General features: G+C 41.1%; 1 protein-coding gene across 15 annotated transcripts in view; it reads left to right on the forward strand.

Moving 5' to 3' along the window:
* The window catches only part of ANKRD28 (ankyrin repeat domain 28), a 186,399-nt gene extending 173,332 nt beyond the window's left edge, over positions 1 to 13,067 (forward strand). For 13 of the 15 annotated variants that reach the window (XM_049710169.1, XM_049710171.1, XM_049710172.1 and 10 more), the window contains 7 exons: positions 1,394 to 1,481; positions 1,571 to 1,654; positions 2,427 to 2,572; positions 3,208 to 3,290; positions 3,734 to 3,816; positions 5,008 to 5,099; positions 9,761 to 13,067. In XM_049710169.1, coding sequence (XP_049566126.1) covers positions 1,394 to 1,481; positions 1,571 to 1,654; positions 2,427 to 2,572; positions 3,208 to 3,290; positions 3,734 to 3,816; positions 5,008 to 5,099; positions 9,761 to 10,047 — 863 coding nt within the window. In that variant the 3' untranslated portion in view covers positions 10,048 to 13,067. Of the gene's footprint in view, positions 1 to 1,393; positions 1,482 to 1,570; positions 1,655 to 2,426; positions 2,573 to 3,207; positions 3,291 to 3,733; positions 3,821 to 5,007; positions 5,100 to 9,760 lie in introns of those variants that run through there. The other 2 variants (XM_033431997.2, XM_033431996.2) reach the window with 2 other exon arrangements.
* Positions 13,068 to 17,100: the final 4,033 nt, after the last annotated feature.

Here is a 17,100-nt window from a genome sequence, read left to right on the forward strand (position 1 = left end):
ATTTCATTTTCTGCCATTAATACAGCAGTGGGGGTACTTTTACTAAAACTCTGGCTTTGAAAATTGGATTAAGAAAATCTGAGGTTTGAAAATCTCAGGTTTGAAAATCTGAGGTTTTCCCCTGTTTTCAAAGTTGCTATTAAAAACTGTGGGCCTGATACCTATTAGTAACCAATATACTTGACCTTTAACCCAGCAAGATCATTTCCAGAAAATTGTTCCTAGAAATAAATACTTTTTAAGTACTGGAACATTTACAACATTGTTGATAATATCACAAAGAAAAACTAGCAGTCACCTCAAAACCAATAATTAGAGATTAAATCCTTTATGATACATTCTGATACTGTGAAGTTTTTCCAAACATTCAACAATAGGATGTCTGTACATGCTAGTGTGGGAAGATACATAGTTTTTAAAGTAAAAAACAAGTTACAGAACAGAACATCCCAATTGTGTAAAAATTTTTTAAAAAGGAAGTGTGTGTTTATGTGCATGCAGTTGTATATGCCTAAAAATTTTTTGGAACTCTAAGGTAATAATGGTCACCAGTGGTCACTAGAGAGTGGAACTGGGGAATGGGGCGGGAACAGGGACATGTACTTTTTTCCTTCTGAACGCTTCGATAGAATTTGAGATTTTACCATTAACTCCTTAGTAGAGCCAGAAAATATTCAAATTTTGAAGTTAATTATGCTGCATAAACATATATTATTTTGAAAGTTATACTATGCTATATAGATAGGACATTTTAAAAAATAATGCCCAAATAGCTCTAACTGGTCACCATAGAAAAGAATAATGAGACTAATTTTTTTCCCCCACAAAGTAAATATTTGTCATGTCCATAATAAACTGATATTGGACTTCCCTGGTGGTGCAGTGGTTAAGAATCCACCTGCCAATGCAGGGGACACGGGTTCGAGCCCTGGTCCGGGAAGACCCCACATACCATGGAGCAGCTAAGCCCATGTGCCACAACTACTGAGCCCATGCACCGTAACTACTGAAGCCCGTGAGCCTAGAGCCTGTGCTCTGCAACAAGAGAAGGCACCGCAATGAGAAGCCCGTGCACCAACCACAATGAAGAGTAGCCATTGCTCGCCACAACTAGAGAAAGCCCATGCACAGCAACAAAGACCCAACACAGCCAAAACACACACACACAAATAATAATAAACTGATATTAAATTATCGTAAGAAGCTGCTGTACTTTAGGTCCTGAGGTTGTACACTGAATTCCAAAGTGCCTAAAAATGTGATGTTTAATGGGTTCAGGGAACTGATTACTTGTAGTCCATGTAAAGCCTTATCTGTAGGGATATGTTGGTGTGTATGGGCACCTCAGTATCTTTTTTGGATTTTAATATCTGATCCTCATTTACTTATTTAGGTCACGAGACATGTGTAGAACTCCTTTTAGAACAGGACGTTTTCCAGAAAACGGAAGGAAATGCTTTCAGTCCATTGCATTGTGCTGTGTAAGTAAAGGCAGAATGAATCGGATTTGGTTTGAGTGGTTGAGAAATACACCATGGCTGTGAGAGTGATCACCTTGTTACCTTCACAGGATAAATGACAACGAAGGTGCTGCTGAGATGTTAATTGACACGTTAGGCGCCAGCAGTGTGAACGCCACAGATTCAAAAGGAAGGTAGGAAGTCAACCATGTAGGAAATTTTAACTACTAGATTAGTGTGGAAGAATTTAAAGAGACCCCATTATTAACTAAAAGTTGATTTTATATTTACAAGTATAAATTGTTACAAAATCTTAATTACATTCTCATTATAAAAGGCTTTTCTACCATGACTTTTAGCCAGTCTTCCTGGCTAAAAGATTTCCCTTTTTAAAGAAGATGTGTGTTGGGGCTTCCCTGGTGGCGCAGTGGTTGAGAGTCCGCTTGCCGATGCAGGGGACACGGGTTCGTGCCCCGGTCCGGGAGGATCCCACATGCCGCGGAGCGGCTGGGCCCGTGAGCCATGGCCGCTGAGCCTGCGCATCCGGAGCCTGTGCTCCACAACGGGAGAGGCCACAACAGTGAGAGGCCTGCGTACCGTAAAAAAAAAAAAAAAAAGATGTGTTTGTTACCCAATGACTCTTTTTAGTAAAGTTAACAGATTTCTAAATAGGAAGAGTCCAGCTTTTGTAATAGATGGCAGTATTTGAGTCAGGATTTGTTTCTTTCAGAATTTCCTTTAATGATGTAATTTTTTTGGCAATTTCATAATTTATACTAGTTTAATTAAGGGACTTCTATATTATCAGAAACACAAATTTTTGTGGCAGGAGTTAGTAAGCTCCCCCCTTTAAGCCTGTTTGTATCCAAGCAATGCCTAGTATGTAAACCCTTGAAAATTGCTTTCATAAATTAAGAGTATACAGTGCACAGATTTAGTCCAGTCTTCCCATTTCTCTGTGTGCAGAACTCCTCTCCACGCGGCCGCCTTCACAGACCATGTAGAGTGTTTGCAGCTGCTACTCAGCCATAATGCTCATGTCAACTCTGTGGACTTCTCTGGGAAAACACCTCTCATGATGGCTGCAGAAAACGGACAGACAAATACAGTTGGTAAAAAAACTGCTTAAGGCTTTTACTACTCTAAGTGTGGATATTGCTTATGTATAATGTAGCTCCCATCTGACTCTAGTTCACTGAATTTTGCATTAGTTATCTCACCGCTTCTGAGATTTAAAACCTTTTACTTGCTTATACCCACGTTTTCATTTAGGCCCACAGTATTTCCATTTGCCCTTACTGATTGAATAGTGACGTTAGCAGGCAGTTTTAGGCTAGTGGTTAAGAACCCTGGCTCTGGAGTCAGATCGAATGTGGTTCTAGATCTGCCAACTAAGCAACCTCATGCCTCAATTTTTTCATCTATAAAGTGAAAAAAATAACAGTATCTACTTTGTAGGGTTGTTTTGAGGGGTAAATAAGTTACTATAAATCCAGAGCACTTAAAACAGTCTTTGAAATTTAGTAAGACCTCACAAAAGGAATGTTAGTTGCTGTTGTTCTTGTCTGTTACTTATACAACAGTATAAAAATATGGTATAGACCTTTATATTACAGTGTGTTTTTTGCACTTAAGATTTTGCTAGAGGGATATTTTTCCTTTCTGTCTTCATTTCTCTACAGTGAGTTATTAGTAATCTGAGGTGTATGTTCATAAGCAAAAGAGTTGATACAATTTTTCCTCCCAGAGATGCTGGTCAGCAGTGCTAGTGCAGATCTGACTTTACAAGATAACAGTAAAAACACCGCCCTCCATTTGGCTTGCAGCAAGGTAGGTACACATCTTAAGGATATATTTTCATTGTTAATATCAACAGTGGCATTTAAAGTTTTTCCACTTAACTAAAATGCACAGAGCTAGGGACCAAACCTCTCTAATAATCACTGACATCAGATTTCTTGGGAAAAAATACTGATGTGTTAAGCACCATGGTATATGAAAGTTTCCAGTAAGCCAAGTAAGTTTTGGACCACAAGCCTAAACGTAATGATTGTCTTTCTCTAATCTCTCTGATCTTAAATATTCCTGTCCTCTTCTGTAACCCCATTACACCAACACATGTTTGGGCAAATATTTAAGGCATTAGCCAAGAAAATGCATGGCATATGTATGGTGATGTATATGTTACATGGACTAGGGTTGGGGTGTATTGAGTGTATAAATTTATCTATAATGGTGCTGAAGTTTTTAAGAGTTATTTGCCATAATTTTAGGGTCATGAAACTAGTGCCTTGTTAATACTGGAAAAGATAACAGATAGAAACCTCATCAATGCAACCAATGCAGCTTTGCAAACGTGAGTACTTTCAGTGTCTAGTGTAAACCTTGTGACCTATAATTATAAAAATGATTAATGGGGTTCTTTTTTAACATGGGACCATTGGAATCAGTCTATCACAGAAGCAGTTAAAAAATAAGGAACAGTTCTTATAAGTGACAAAACTCATTTCTAAAATCATCATAATTAAAAGGCATATTACTAAAAAAGCTTTTGAATTGAAATGTGTTGTTCCTGAATCCAGTTTTATGGAGGAAAGTAATACTGTTCTGTGTATTTTATGGCAACCAACTGGAATAATACATTATTTGACACTAGCAGTAAATGAGGCAAAAAGTTTTATACGTGTCTGTGAGCTAGAGAGATTTCAGAAATAATCAAGTTCTAATTGTGAACCGCCAGCCTCCAGGTGACTCATTAAATCCTGGATCAGTGTCTCCCATTGTCCTCTCTCTATTTTCATTTGCTATTCTACTTTGAGACTTAGTGAAGAGAAAAACCTTATAATACTGGTTTCCATTCATGTATCAGTCAGATCCCTTAAGGGTCCAAAAATGAGTCATGGAACCTGTAAACTGTTTTCAGAGCCTGTTGGAATTTGTGCTGTTGCAGTTTACAGTTTTTATTGTATATTCTATTATATGTGTTTGCCAACCACATTTCTTAAAACAACTTAAGAAGGCAGTTTATCAGTATCCATTCAACAATATCTGCTCCACTGCCCTTACCCCCACCCAGTCCCAGAGAATTTCTAGTTTACTTTCTTCTTCTATGGATTTGCCTTTTTAGGTGCTTCATATAAGTGGAATCATACAACAGTTGTCTTTTTGTATCTGGCTATTATATATAATGCTAAATAAACAATGGTATACAGAAAAAAAAAAGAAGGCAGTTTAGTTAGTAAAATCTCTTCAAACATTGAGTCTTGAAGGAAACTCACAAAAGGGTTTGGTGAAGGTGGAAACCTGTTGATGGGCCCAGTGCTGAGCTCAGGTGCATGACGAGGCCTGACAGTGCACTGCACACTGGCTCTGCCGTGCCCTGCTCCCATCTTCATTGCTGCCAGGACCACAGGCCTCCAGTTTGCATCTCTAGATCTGCACAGCCAAGCAAAAATGGTCTTCAACAACCAGGATAGAGAGAGTGAATGAGCACACACACACATGGGCGTGCACACATGTACATGTACACATATTTTTTTCCCTTCAGACCTCTGCATGTTGCTGCCCGAAATGGGCTAACAATGGTGGTTCAAGAACTTTTGGGGAAAGGAGCAAGTGTGCTTGCAGTAGATGAAAATGGTAAGTAGCTTCTGTGTTCTCTTTCCTTAACCTGTTAGAAGCTTTCATCTTTCGATGATCCATATTTGAAGTAAAGTAGACTTGGATATTTTTTATTGGTCAAAGAGAAGAGCTGAAGTTAATACTGACTAGAACTTATACTTTGTGGCAAAGGGAATAAGGGCAAGAGAAGCAGGAAAAGTCCATCTAACAGGTGAACTTCTGAGTTTCATGTATTTATTAAATCAGAGTTAGGATTTACTAACTTTGGTTTAGTTATCTTAGTATTCAAAGAATTTGTTCTGTCAACAAATATTTATCAAGGCCTTTACTTAAATGCCAGGTTTTGTCTAAAGCTAATCTTCCCACTTATGCACTAGGTCCTATCCTCTTTTGCATACTTGAGACTGTCACTTTAGCAATTCTTTGCTTTCGTGTCCTGTAATAATGACTTTTTTGTAGGAATCTTTCTAGATTACTCCCATCAGCATAAAAACGTTATTTCTCTCATCTTAAAAAATCTCTCATTACTCCCACTGCTCCTACCAGCTGTTGCCATATTTCTCTGTTCCCCTTTGCAACACAGTTACTCAAAAGTTGGCTCTCCCTCTGTCTCCACTTCCCCTTTTTCTTGCTCTTGTGAATCCCCCCTGGTCAGGCTGTTACTCCCACCGCACTACAGAACGGTTCTCAGCAAGGTCACCAGTGACCACTGCAATGCTAAGAGTCACCTCTCCTTTCACTTGACACATCAGAATTTCACACAACTGATTATTCCTTCTTTAAAAATAAGAAAAGGCTTTTAATGTGGAATTGAAAACATATGTGAATAAGGGATGTGAAGGTTGCGATTTACCATAGCTAGTGTCCGCTGTTCCCCCCCAAAATCTCCATACTTTCCATTGTGCTGCACACTGTTCCCGGGATCAGTAGGTACAGATCATTTCAGGGCAGGATAAGAGGGAGAGTCAGAGAGAATACATATGATTTGATTATAATATCCTTCTTTAGGATATTCTTCTTTTTGTTGTTTATTTTATTTTATTCATTTTATTTTTGGCTATGTTGGGTCTTTGTTGCTGTGAGCGGGCTTTCTCTAGTTGCAGCGAGCGGGGGCTACTCTTTGTTGTGGTGTGTGGGCTTCTCATTGCGGTGGCGTCTCTTGCGGAGCACGGGCTCTAGGCACGGGGGCTTTAGTAGTTGTGGCACACGGTGTCAGTAGTTGTGGCTTGCGGGCTCTAGAGCGCTGGCTCCGTAGTTGTGGTGCACAGGCTTAGTTGCTCCACAGCATGTGGGATCTTCCCAGACCACGGCTTGAACCCATGTCCCCTGCATTGGCAGGCGGATTGTTACTACTGCACCACCAGGGAGGTCCCTAGGACATTCTTCATTCACAAATGCCTGGTTCCTTGAATTGATAACCGGGTGAGGATTTGTAACTCACTACTTTGTTGGTTAGATTAAATAACCAGATTTACTGGAACTGAAAATTTTTTGTTTATTTTTTATTTTACTCGTTTCTTATTGAGGTATAACTGACAAACAGTATTATATTAGTTTCAGGTGTATCCCTTTTTCTGGATAAACTTTCTTTACTTGGCTTTCAGGACTCCACATTTTCTTAGTTTTCCTCCTACAGTACTAGTTATAATTTCTTGCGCTATCCCCAGCTTGTTAATATTGGAGGGCTCTCGGACTCAGTACTCAGTTCTTTTTGCTTTCCCTACCTACATTCACTCCCTGGGTGACCTCATCCAGTCCTTTGGTTCTAAACACTACCTCTGTGCTGAGAATTCCTAAATTTCTGTCTCCAGCTGCCTAATTGACAGTGGATGTCTAGTGCATATGTCCAGAACTGAACTGATGGGCCTTTCTCTCCCCCTCTGCCAAGCCTGCTGTGCCCACAGCCACCCTTGGCTCAGCTGGTGGCCGTTTCCATCCTTACAGTTGCTCCTCGACCCCTCTCACACCCAGGGCACAGTCCACCAGCATGTACTACTGACCCACCTCCAAAGTGTGTTCAAAATATGCCCACTTTTTTCCCTCATCTACCACCCTGGCCACGATCCTTTCAGAATACATGGGAAGATGCTTCCCTCTGAATCTCAGTTTACTGAGAACCCTTAAATGATCTCCAAGGCCCTACTGGGTCATCCCGCTCGCCATTACCTCTCCCACCTCATCTCCTACTCTTCCTCCATCATCGCATTCTGCTGTGGCGGCGCCTCACACCAGGGATGTGCATGCATTGTCATGTTTGTTCTGGCTGCTTCCTCTGCTTGGAGCACTCTGCCCCCAACAATCTCTGACTAAAGCTTTCACCTGTTTCCAGTCTTAACTGAAATCATCTCTTCAATGAATCCCATCCTGACTACCCTTTTTATACTGCAGCCTGCTGCACACCCCCCCATAGCATTTTCATCTCTTGTTTAACCTGCTCTACTCCTTCCTCATTCTTTTTTCCATAGAGTTTATCTTCTAACATATGAGGGCAGGAGTTTTTGTCAGCTGCACTCACTGATCTACTCTAAGCAGTTAGAAGAGCACCTGGCCATGTGGGGCTCAGTGAGTATATGTTAGGTGATGATGTGCCAAGAACTGTGCTAAATCCTGCAGATACAGTGTAGAGTAAGACAGCCTACTTCCTTGAATGGCAGTGCATATAAACAGGCTGTCACAAGGCCCTTGAAGTAGTTCAGTTAGAATAACCCTAGAATGCCATGAGAGATACCGGGAAAGGCATCCCCCAAAAGTGCGTTCTGAGCCAAAATCCAAAGGACAAGTAAAAAGTGGGGAGAAAACTTCTTAAGCAGAGAGTGTGACGTATTTAGAGATACAAAGCAGGGCAGCTTGAGTAGTGAGTTGCGCCAGAGTCTCTTAGGTCAAGTGGCAAAGGATCTGTGTATCAGGGAGACAGCAGCTAGTCTGAAGGGGAGCAAGCCTAGACTAGGAAACAAGTTCACAGTTAGGGGTGGAAGGAGGGGGGTGGGCAGAATTAAGGCAGAGACATTGGAGATGAAAGGACGTTGATGTTTCTAGAGCCCTTTTTTTTTTTTTTTTTTTTTTTTTTTTTGCGGTACGTGGGCCTCTCACTGTTGTGGCCTCTCCCGTTGCGGAGCACAGGCTCCGGATGCGCAGGCTCAGCGGCCATGGCTCACGGGCCCAGCCGCTCCGCGGCATGTGGGATCCTCCCGGACCGGGGCACGAACCCATGTCCCCTGCATCGGCAGGCGGACTCTCAACCACTGCGCCACCAGGGAAGTCCTCTGGAGCCCTTTTGATGGAACCCGGGGAGGGAAGAAGTCGCCTGCAGCCTGGCGTGGGGTGATGTGGCGGGGGAAGTGCCATTGTTTAAGATGAGAATGTAGGAGGAAGCGCTGGGTTCAGTTAGGGACATGAGAAAAGTTCACTGGAAACTCCACATGGGTAACTGGATGTAGATATATGGATCTGGAGCCCAAAGTCAGCAAGATCTAGGTTGGACATAGAGATTTGGGAATCATTAGTAAAATGTAGTCATGAAATCCATAGAAGTGAGTGGTATCACCCACTAAAATAAGTGCAGACTCTCCTAGCTATAAAAGAAACTTTGATTATCAGTAAATTACATTTCTGGAAATACAGCAACTATATAGATTAAAATCAGGAGCCTAAATCGCTAACTTGTATAAGATATTTGGTCACATTGTGAGGCTCTAAATCAATAGCAAATAGGCAATCTTTGTTGATTATTTTCAAGGTTTTATATAGCTTTTCCTTATAAAGAGATGGAAGGGATAGTATAACAGATGATAATGAAGGTCGCCTGTGACCTGATGTCTTCTGACATACTTTGCAATGTGAAATAGTAATCACAGTCCAAAGTTGGCAAGTCATAGTAAGTACCCATCTTATTTTATAGTCAATTCTAACCTTCACATTAATGATCCAGTTATAAATTGCTCCAGTAACAACAGAGGTTGATGATTAAATTAGGCTCTATGTTCTCACCATCTTCTCTCCCTACCCAACCAAGTGTTTCCTTACTCTGTTGTACTGATACTCTGTGGTGCCTTAGGGCTAAAGTCAGTCGTCTTCTGCTAAAGAAGGGAACATATACAAAGGAAACATTTGTTTTGACTTAGGAGCTTTAAACCTGTTTAGTTTATCTGTTTTTCTTCAGTGGACTGTGACCCTAAAAGAAAAGTTAATTGATGGCCATGTGTCATTCATTGAACAAGCATCTTTTGAGCACCTGCTCAGAGCCTCATTCATGAATCTGTGCACATTTAGGCTTCTCAGCATGTAAGCACTTACAGAACGACAAATTAACAGTAAGACTCTCCCACCATTCTGAACAAAGATTGGTCAGTCTGTTTTTTTCTCCTTATTCTAGTCTGATATTGTCTATGAATCTGGATGGATAGAGATAAGTTGTGAGATAGTGGAGGAATCATCCATCCTGGGCCTCAGTTTCCTCTGCTGTAATGTAGTCTGTTAGGTCTCCTCCCACCCTAGATTTCTATGGCTTTCCTCTTTCTCTACTTATTGGAAAGTTCTGAGTCATTCCAGTAAAACCAATTTACTATATAAGCTAGGTAATTTAAAGTATGTGTAAAGTTGAAGGCCTTTAGGCTTATTTCCTTGTGTTAGTGAAATGAGTCTTAGGATGAGTAATTTTTAAATTTTATCTTTAATTCTAGGCTATACCCCAGCTTTGGCCTGTGCTCCCAACAAGGACGTGGCTGATTGCCTCGCTCTCATTTTGGCCACCATGATGCCTGTCTCATCAAGTAGCCCTTTATCATCTCTGACATTCAATGCCATTAACCGTTATACAAACACCTCAAAAACAGTGAGCTTCGAAGCCTTGCCCATCATGAGGAATGAACCCAGCTCCTACTGCAGCTTCAACAACGTCAGCGGGGAGCAGGAGTACTTATACACCGATGTGGACGAGCTCAATGACTCCGATTCGGAGACCTACTGACCGGCTGAGCCAGAGGTCCAGGGGGGAGCTCTGGCACTGACGCTTCAAACTGTGCTTTTCAGGAAAAAGGCACTTTCTCATTCACGTACAAATTCAGCCTAAGAGGAAAGATGACAGAGTGGGCGAATAGAAGAAATGCGGTAACATTAGGAAGAAGAGTTTTAAAGGCAAGTTTTGCAAAAGGAACTTCTAGAATCTTGAAATAGACTTGACCAGAGGAAAATACTTTGATGGCACATTGCTTTGTGGAATTATGTAATTTGGTTTTGCAGTGCCAGGAATTACTTGGGACACTGTGTACCCTAATCTGCTCACACAAGCAACGCTATGGTGAAAGAAGAGATAAAGACACTAGATTTCAGTTTTATCAGTAAAACTACAACTAAATTTAAGGGCAATAAAAGTTTGGTACAGTAGGCATGATGTGCACAGCAAATTGCCAAAGGACCAAATAACTCAAAGGGTTGTAATAGAATGCCACTTTGCGGAAGCTGGAGCGGGTGAAATGAGACATTATCTAAACCAAACTTTAATATTTCTGAAAATGAAGCTGAGATTTGGTTTTAAATGTTGATTTTTTTTTTAAAGAAAACATCTGAAAGCCTTCTAATACTGTATTAAACCATGAGAGAAAGCAGATGTATTTTTACATTTTTTTTTCTTTTACATAAAAATTTTAAAATTCCAACTTTTATAATATTAGAATTGAAAACCAGCTGATTGGGTGCAGTCAGGGTGAAAATATTTGTGATGTAGACATGATGTAGATTGGGGTCGGGCTATTGTTGCCCAGTTTTGAATGGTTTAGGTTTAAAATTGAACTATTTTTGTTTGAAAATGTAAAGAGTTTCCTAGAAGAAGGAAATTTCATGAAATCAGAAAGTAGATGATTTTCACCCTATTGCAGCCAAGTGGTCCTGGGGAGTGGAGTTTTCAATCTCACTACTTTGGATGGTACACCTTCATCTCCTGTGTCACCCATGTGCCTCCACAGTGGATTGGGGGATTTTTGTTGTCATTGTTTAGTGAAGAATCAAAAAGAGAAACTCCCTTGTTACTCATAAGTTAACGCCATCAGGTTTGGAAGGCATTTCTATATTGGGCAAGGTTTAAAATACTAAAGCCTTTAGGTCTTATTGACATTTAAAGTAGGGTGTTTATAACATGCTACTGTTTAGGGAAGGAAGCAATTGCCTGCCGAATTGGAAGACTGCCTTTAAGTAACAAAAAGAGGGGGAAGAGGCTGATGTTGAGGCTTTTAAATAACAATTTATATGGGTCTGCTTTTACTGTAACTGTCACTTTCCCAGTGAAAATGATTTCGCATATGTAGGGGGTCTTCCAGGTCTGGGTAGAGTTCCGTAAATTTTCACAAAATGATACCCAATTTCATTTTATTCTTTTTGTATTGTGAAACTGGAAACTTTATGACATTGTAAATTATCAGCTGGTTTTTCTGAATATAAAGTGTGAAAACACAGAACAGTATTTTGATCTATTTGATAATTTTGTGGGTTTTTGAAGAATTAATGAGCATGTAAATAGAAATAGTGACTGCTTGAATACTGTATTTACTTGCACTCTTTCAGTACATCAAGATTCCTGTATATTTTAGAGTATAATAAAACACAGATGTGAGTTGTATTTAATAATGTATTTGTATCTGTGCATATTACCTAAAAATCTATAAAGTTTCTAGGGCATTGACTACTAGATTTTAAGCATTTTTTTCTAAAGTATTTACAGAAATTATAAATGTAATCATCCATCTTTTCTTTATAATATAAAGAAGTCATAATGGACCCTTCCTAATTATTAGTGGTAGGAAGGTGAATATGCATTTTAAAGACAGCAGACTACATTTTCTATTGTACCTTTTGAAAAAAAGAAAAAAACTCAAGAGGATTCTAAAAGTATACATATGTGTGCTTTCTCTTTCCTTTTAGGAATTCTCTTCTGAATTCCCTGAGGGAATTTTCTAGAATCTCAGAATTGAAAGAGACCTGAGGTTCATGCAGTCTAACCTCTTAACAAATACAGGAGTCTCTTCTACAAGGGTGATCTTTCCACCTTGAATACTTCCAGTGACTCTACCTCACCAAGCAGTCCATTCAGTTGTTGAGCAGCTCTGTTAGAAAGGTCTTCCTTAGGTGGAGCTGAAGCCTCCTTCCCTCCTGGGAACTTCTGTCCTTGGGCCCTGGTCTGTCCTCCAAGAAAAGGCTGAGAACCTCGGCAGGATGTCTTACGCCCTCTGCCGTGTCTTCTCTTTTGCAGGCTATTTGACTTGTCTGCTGAAGTGATTTCCAGAAGGACTCATTAGACACACTGTTAGATTTACCGCCTCTAATGAAACCCAAGGTGTAGCTATAAAGTAACAAGCTGTTTTTAATTTATCCTCACACATACCGGAATTTAGATCTTGCATCATTTTATGTAAATGATGCCATGACTGGAAATACTGGTGAGGTGGGTCTTCCGAATCACTTGCCCACTAGGAAAGCTATTCCATTGCTCTGTGATCCCATTTTGTGATAGTCTATCCCCCAGCTTGATCGACCACTTCCTTTGGTCGGCACCTGATGAGGGGAAATCCCAAAGTACTGTCCCGAACAGTATTTTAATGGCACTAGTATTGTTGGGGGAAGCACGCGGACTGCTTGAATGAAGGGACACAGCGCCAGTGAGTTCCTTTATAGTTACACCTTGTATGTCAGAGGCATTCAGGCCCTGTTCTGTAGTAGTTTTTATACCTGCACAGAATAGAAAAGCCTGTTTGCTTTTTTAACTTCTGCATGAAAGATGACATCTGAAGTATCTGCTATGTATTATAATACCAGCTTCTGTTGTAGAACTACTTTTAGGGCAGTGGTGGTAATAGCAAATGATCTCCTTTAATAAGACACACAACTCAAAACAGTGCCATTTAGTTCAGGATATCTCTAAGTGTAGCTGTCGGTTTGGGGTTTAATTTGGCTTATATTGGACCTTTTAAATGAAATAAAGTTTTTTAATGCAATAAACCAAGTGTCTTTCATGTACAAACTTCTTTTCCCTTAAAATATCTGATTAGTGTTCAGTTGTAACTGGTTTTTACCTTTCCTTAGAAACTTACTGAATTTTCGATAAAGCTGTTTTACAATTTAGATGAACCTTTCTAAATGGGCTTTTCAAATACAGTTATTCAACAAATACTTACTGCTTGCCCGCTATATACTTGGGGATGGGAATGGGCAGAAAGTGAGCCTAGAAATTGGGATCTTGTCCTCTCGGAGCTCACAATTTCATCATGGAAAGGTACGTACCTAAAAGTGGAAAGTGTGAAAGTGTAATTGAGGTAGAGATGAACTGCTAACTATGGAAGGTCAGTGAACAACAAGTTCACTCTGGGAAGGGTGATCAGAACAGGCTTCTTGGAAGAGGTGGCGTTTAGGTTGGACATCGAGGAACAAATATGATTTGAGCAGGTGGAGAAGGGGCAAATGATATCTTGGATGAAAAGAACAAAATCAGCAGTTCTTAAAATGGTTGGTGGAGGGGAGGTGGATGGAATAGACATCAGCACTTAGCATTCCCGAGGTAAAAAATAGCTTATTATAAACATGTACAGAGATTAGCTAGAAGTGAGAACAAGGAGATATAAATAGGTAATTGGAGGAGCAGGTCAAGAAGATGTTAATAACTTTTCCAAATCGTCTTATGTTGATGATAACAACAGAAGGTGCATTTACGGTGTTTGTCATGTACCAGGCAAGGTTGTAAGTACTTGAAATCCATATCTTAATCCACACAACTGTCCTATGAGGTGGGTCCTATTCATAGCACCATTTAACAGGTGAGGAATAAGGCAAAGAGGTGAAGTGACTTTTGCCCAAGCTTGTTTGGCCAGTAAATCATGAAGCCTAGATTCACCTCCAGGCAGTCATTTCCACCACTGGTGCTCAATCACCTGATGACCTCTAATATGCTTTCCGGTCTTGTTGAAATTGGCCATTTTGAAGTTGGACCATATGCTTGACTACTAAATTATGTAAGTTCCTTTCAGTTTTATTATCCTAGGTCACTAGTTTTAAAAGAAACAGAAATGTACCGCAGCAGATGTTTATTGAACACCTGCTGTGTCCCAAGAACTGTGCTAGGCTCTGGGCACAGAGCAGTGAAGGAAGAGTTAACGGAATGTGTCCTCGTGATGGAGCCTAAGAGAATGACATCTGCTTACATTTCTGTTGCTGTTGCTGCCTCAGGTCTCGTCAAGCTAAAATACTCATCCTCGCTTATGCCTTTGCAGGTTGGCTGATGGGCTCAGCTGGGTGACGCCTCAGTCTGGAGTCTGGCTGGGCTTGACCGCTCATCGTGAGTTGGGCTCGATCTGCTCCGTCTGTGTTCTCTGTGAACGAAGCACAAGAAGGCAAGCCTGACCCACACAGTTCACGCCTCTGCATGCATCACTGCTGCTAATACTCCACTGGCCAAGCCCAACCTCAGTGAGATCGGGCAGTTGGCTGTGCTCGTTGGGGAAGGATAATTTGAGTTCAGTTCACAATTCATTTAACCCTGAAATGATGAGCCAGGCCAGCGTGTCACTGTTCTCAGTTTATCCACGGGCATGCTTAGCAGTCTTTGCTCTCTGCCTGTTCCTTCCCTTCTTGTGGTTCCTTCTGGTGTAAGGGATTCAGATGTAAAACTGGGTAGCAAAAATGAATTTGGAATTGGAAAGCTCTTCCCTGGCAGTGTCGAGCCGATTGGGTAGGTGTTTGATTTCAGTGTAGCACCATTCCCCTCTCGTGTCTGACTGTGACCGTCCCTTCCAAATCGGAGCCTCATCTAACGGAAGACAGTAAAAGTACACGGGCGTAGAACACTCTCCACTGTCTAGGTCATTTCTGCACCTCACCGTCTCCAGCACTCGTGAGTCTCCGTTTCTCTGCCTTCCTCTTTCTGTGTAATTTCTCATTTTCTCGAGGGCGGTTTACTCCTCTTGCCTTCCTATGATTCTTATCTGTCTTCTTTCTTGATTAGGACTGAAATGCAGGCTTAATTTGAAAAGCCAGTGATGTGATCTTAAAATATTTCTTCCTCTTCCCCCTTCTCTAAACTTGAAGAAAAATTGCATTTTCGCTTTTAAGCCCTTCAGCAAACAGTTTTTGAGTACACACTCTGCAGCAGGCACTGTCTTAAATCCTGGAGCTACGCCAGGGATGAAGTCCCTACCCTCAGGAGGCTTCCATTTTAGTTGGGGAGAAAGACAAAAAGGATGTCAATGGCGATTATTCTGCAGAGAAAGATTTGTGAGATTTGGTATTTGGGGGAGATCCTTGATTTAAAAAATGCCTTGCCCTTTTATGCACTAGGGGATTACACAATTTTTTTTTAATGGGATAACCTTTTTTAAAAATATATTTATTTATTTATTTTGGTTGCACTGGGTCTTAGTTGCAGCAGGTGGGCTCCTTAGTTGCGGCACATGGGCTCCTTAGTTGCGGCAGGCGGGCTTTTTGGTTGTGACATGCAAACTCTTAATTGTGGCATGCACATGGGATCTAGTTCCCTGACCAGGGATCGAACCCCGGCCCCCTGCATTGGGAGCGCAGAGTCTTAATCACTGCACCACCAGGGAAGTCCCTACACAAACAATTTCTGATGTGAGACACCATAAGGTTTTGCTGAGAAAGTGGAAGAATGTTGAAGCAACAAACTAATAAAAGCAGGAAAAGGATAGAGAAAGATGGTGAGCTAATCCCCAAAAGCAAACCTGAGGTTAAACTAACCCAAAGCATGTCATAGGTTAACCCAGGCATCAATTGTCATTTAAATAGAGGGGATCTGGGTTGATTGAAAGTGTTTCTCAGATGTCTCCTAGCTCTGCCATCCCTAGTCCATGACATGTAACTTGCTTAAACCTTCAGTTAGAAATGAACATGGCACAGTGCTTGGGGTTAGGTTACCACTAAGCTCTAAAACAGACTTTTCGGTCATGTTGGCCACCCCAAAAAAATGGGAAGTTGGTTCATGTCTGGTACCCAAAGTAACAGCAGGCACTGTTATATTGCCTCAGACCTAGTAGAAACAATCAAAATGCATTTTTTGTGTTGACAGTAAATTTTTCACTTAACATCTTACTTCTTGTGTAACCTGGTTTGAACTCTTATCGTGTCTGCCACAAAGATGGTAGGACCCAGTATACATGAGAGGAAAGTTTGTCATGGTTCTGATACTCACTCATGGTAAGAAATGGCAAAGTCAAAGAGAATGTGAATGAAAAGAATTCAAGGTAAAGGGGCGCTTGAGAAGAGCTTTGTCTCTCCTCACATCTAGGTGGCCATAAGTGTTCAGGGGCATGGGAAGAAAGGCCATTTGTTGCCTGCAGTTAGGTGACTAGTAGAAATAGGACCTAAGACATTGCAAATGGTCCAAAAGCTTTTTCCAAGTGATGTCAGTGAAAATGGCAGAGCAAGGACCACTGAGTCTTGATAAGATCATTGACCTTTGTGGCGTTTCAATTTGCTCAATTTGCATTCCTCATTCCAGCTCTGCAGGAGCCTTAACAACTAAGCCCACATTTTTTTTGTTTTTTGTTTTTGTTTTTGTTTTTTTGCAGTACGTGGGCCTCTCACTGTTATGGCCTCTCCCGTTGTGGAGTACAGGCTCCGGACGGGCAGGCTCAGCAGCCATGGCTCATGGGCCCAGCCGCTCCGTGGCACGTGGGATCTTCCCGGACCGGGGCACGAACCCATCACCCCTGCATCGGCAGGCAGACTCTCAACCATTGCGCCACCAGGGAAGCCCACTAAGCCCACGTTCTTGGTGCAGACAAGCACCCACCAAAAGAAGCAAAACAAAACTAGAGCTCTTTCATAGCTTCATTCCCAAGAATTCTCATTATTTTGCCTGTCTGATGGTTCCCTGGAAGATCCCACTTACCACACTGCCTGTAGTTGAGCTAACTCAAAGTGGACCCAGTGTGAAAGTTACTCTCCCTGGAGAGGTATTTGTTGAAAACAATTACAGGAAAGAGTTTTGGGTTTTTCTTTTTAATTGAAATGTAGTTGATTTACA

The sequence above is a fragment of the Orcinus orca genome, chromosome 5 (genome assembly GCF_937001465.1).
Source record: "Orcinus orca chromosome 5, mOrcOrc1.1, whole genome shotgun sequence".
NCBI classification, from domain to species: Eukaryota; Metazoa; Chordata; class Mammalia; order Artiodactyla; family Delphinidae; genus Orcinus; species Orcinus orca.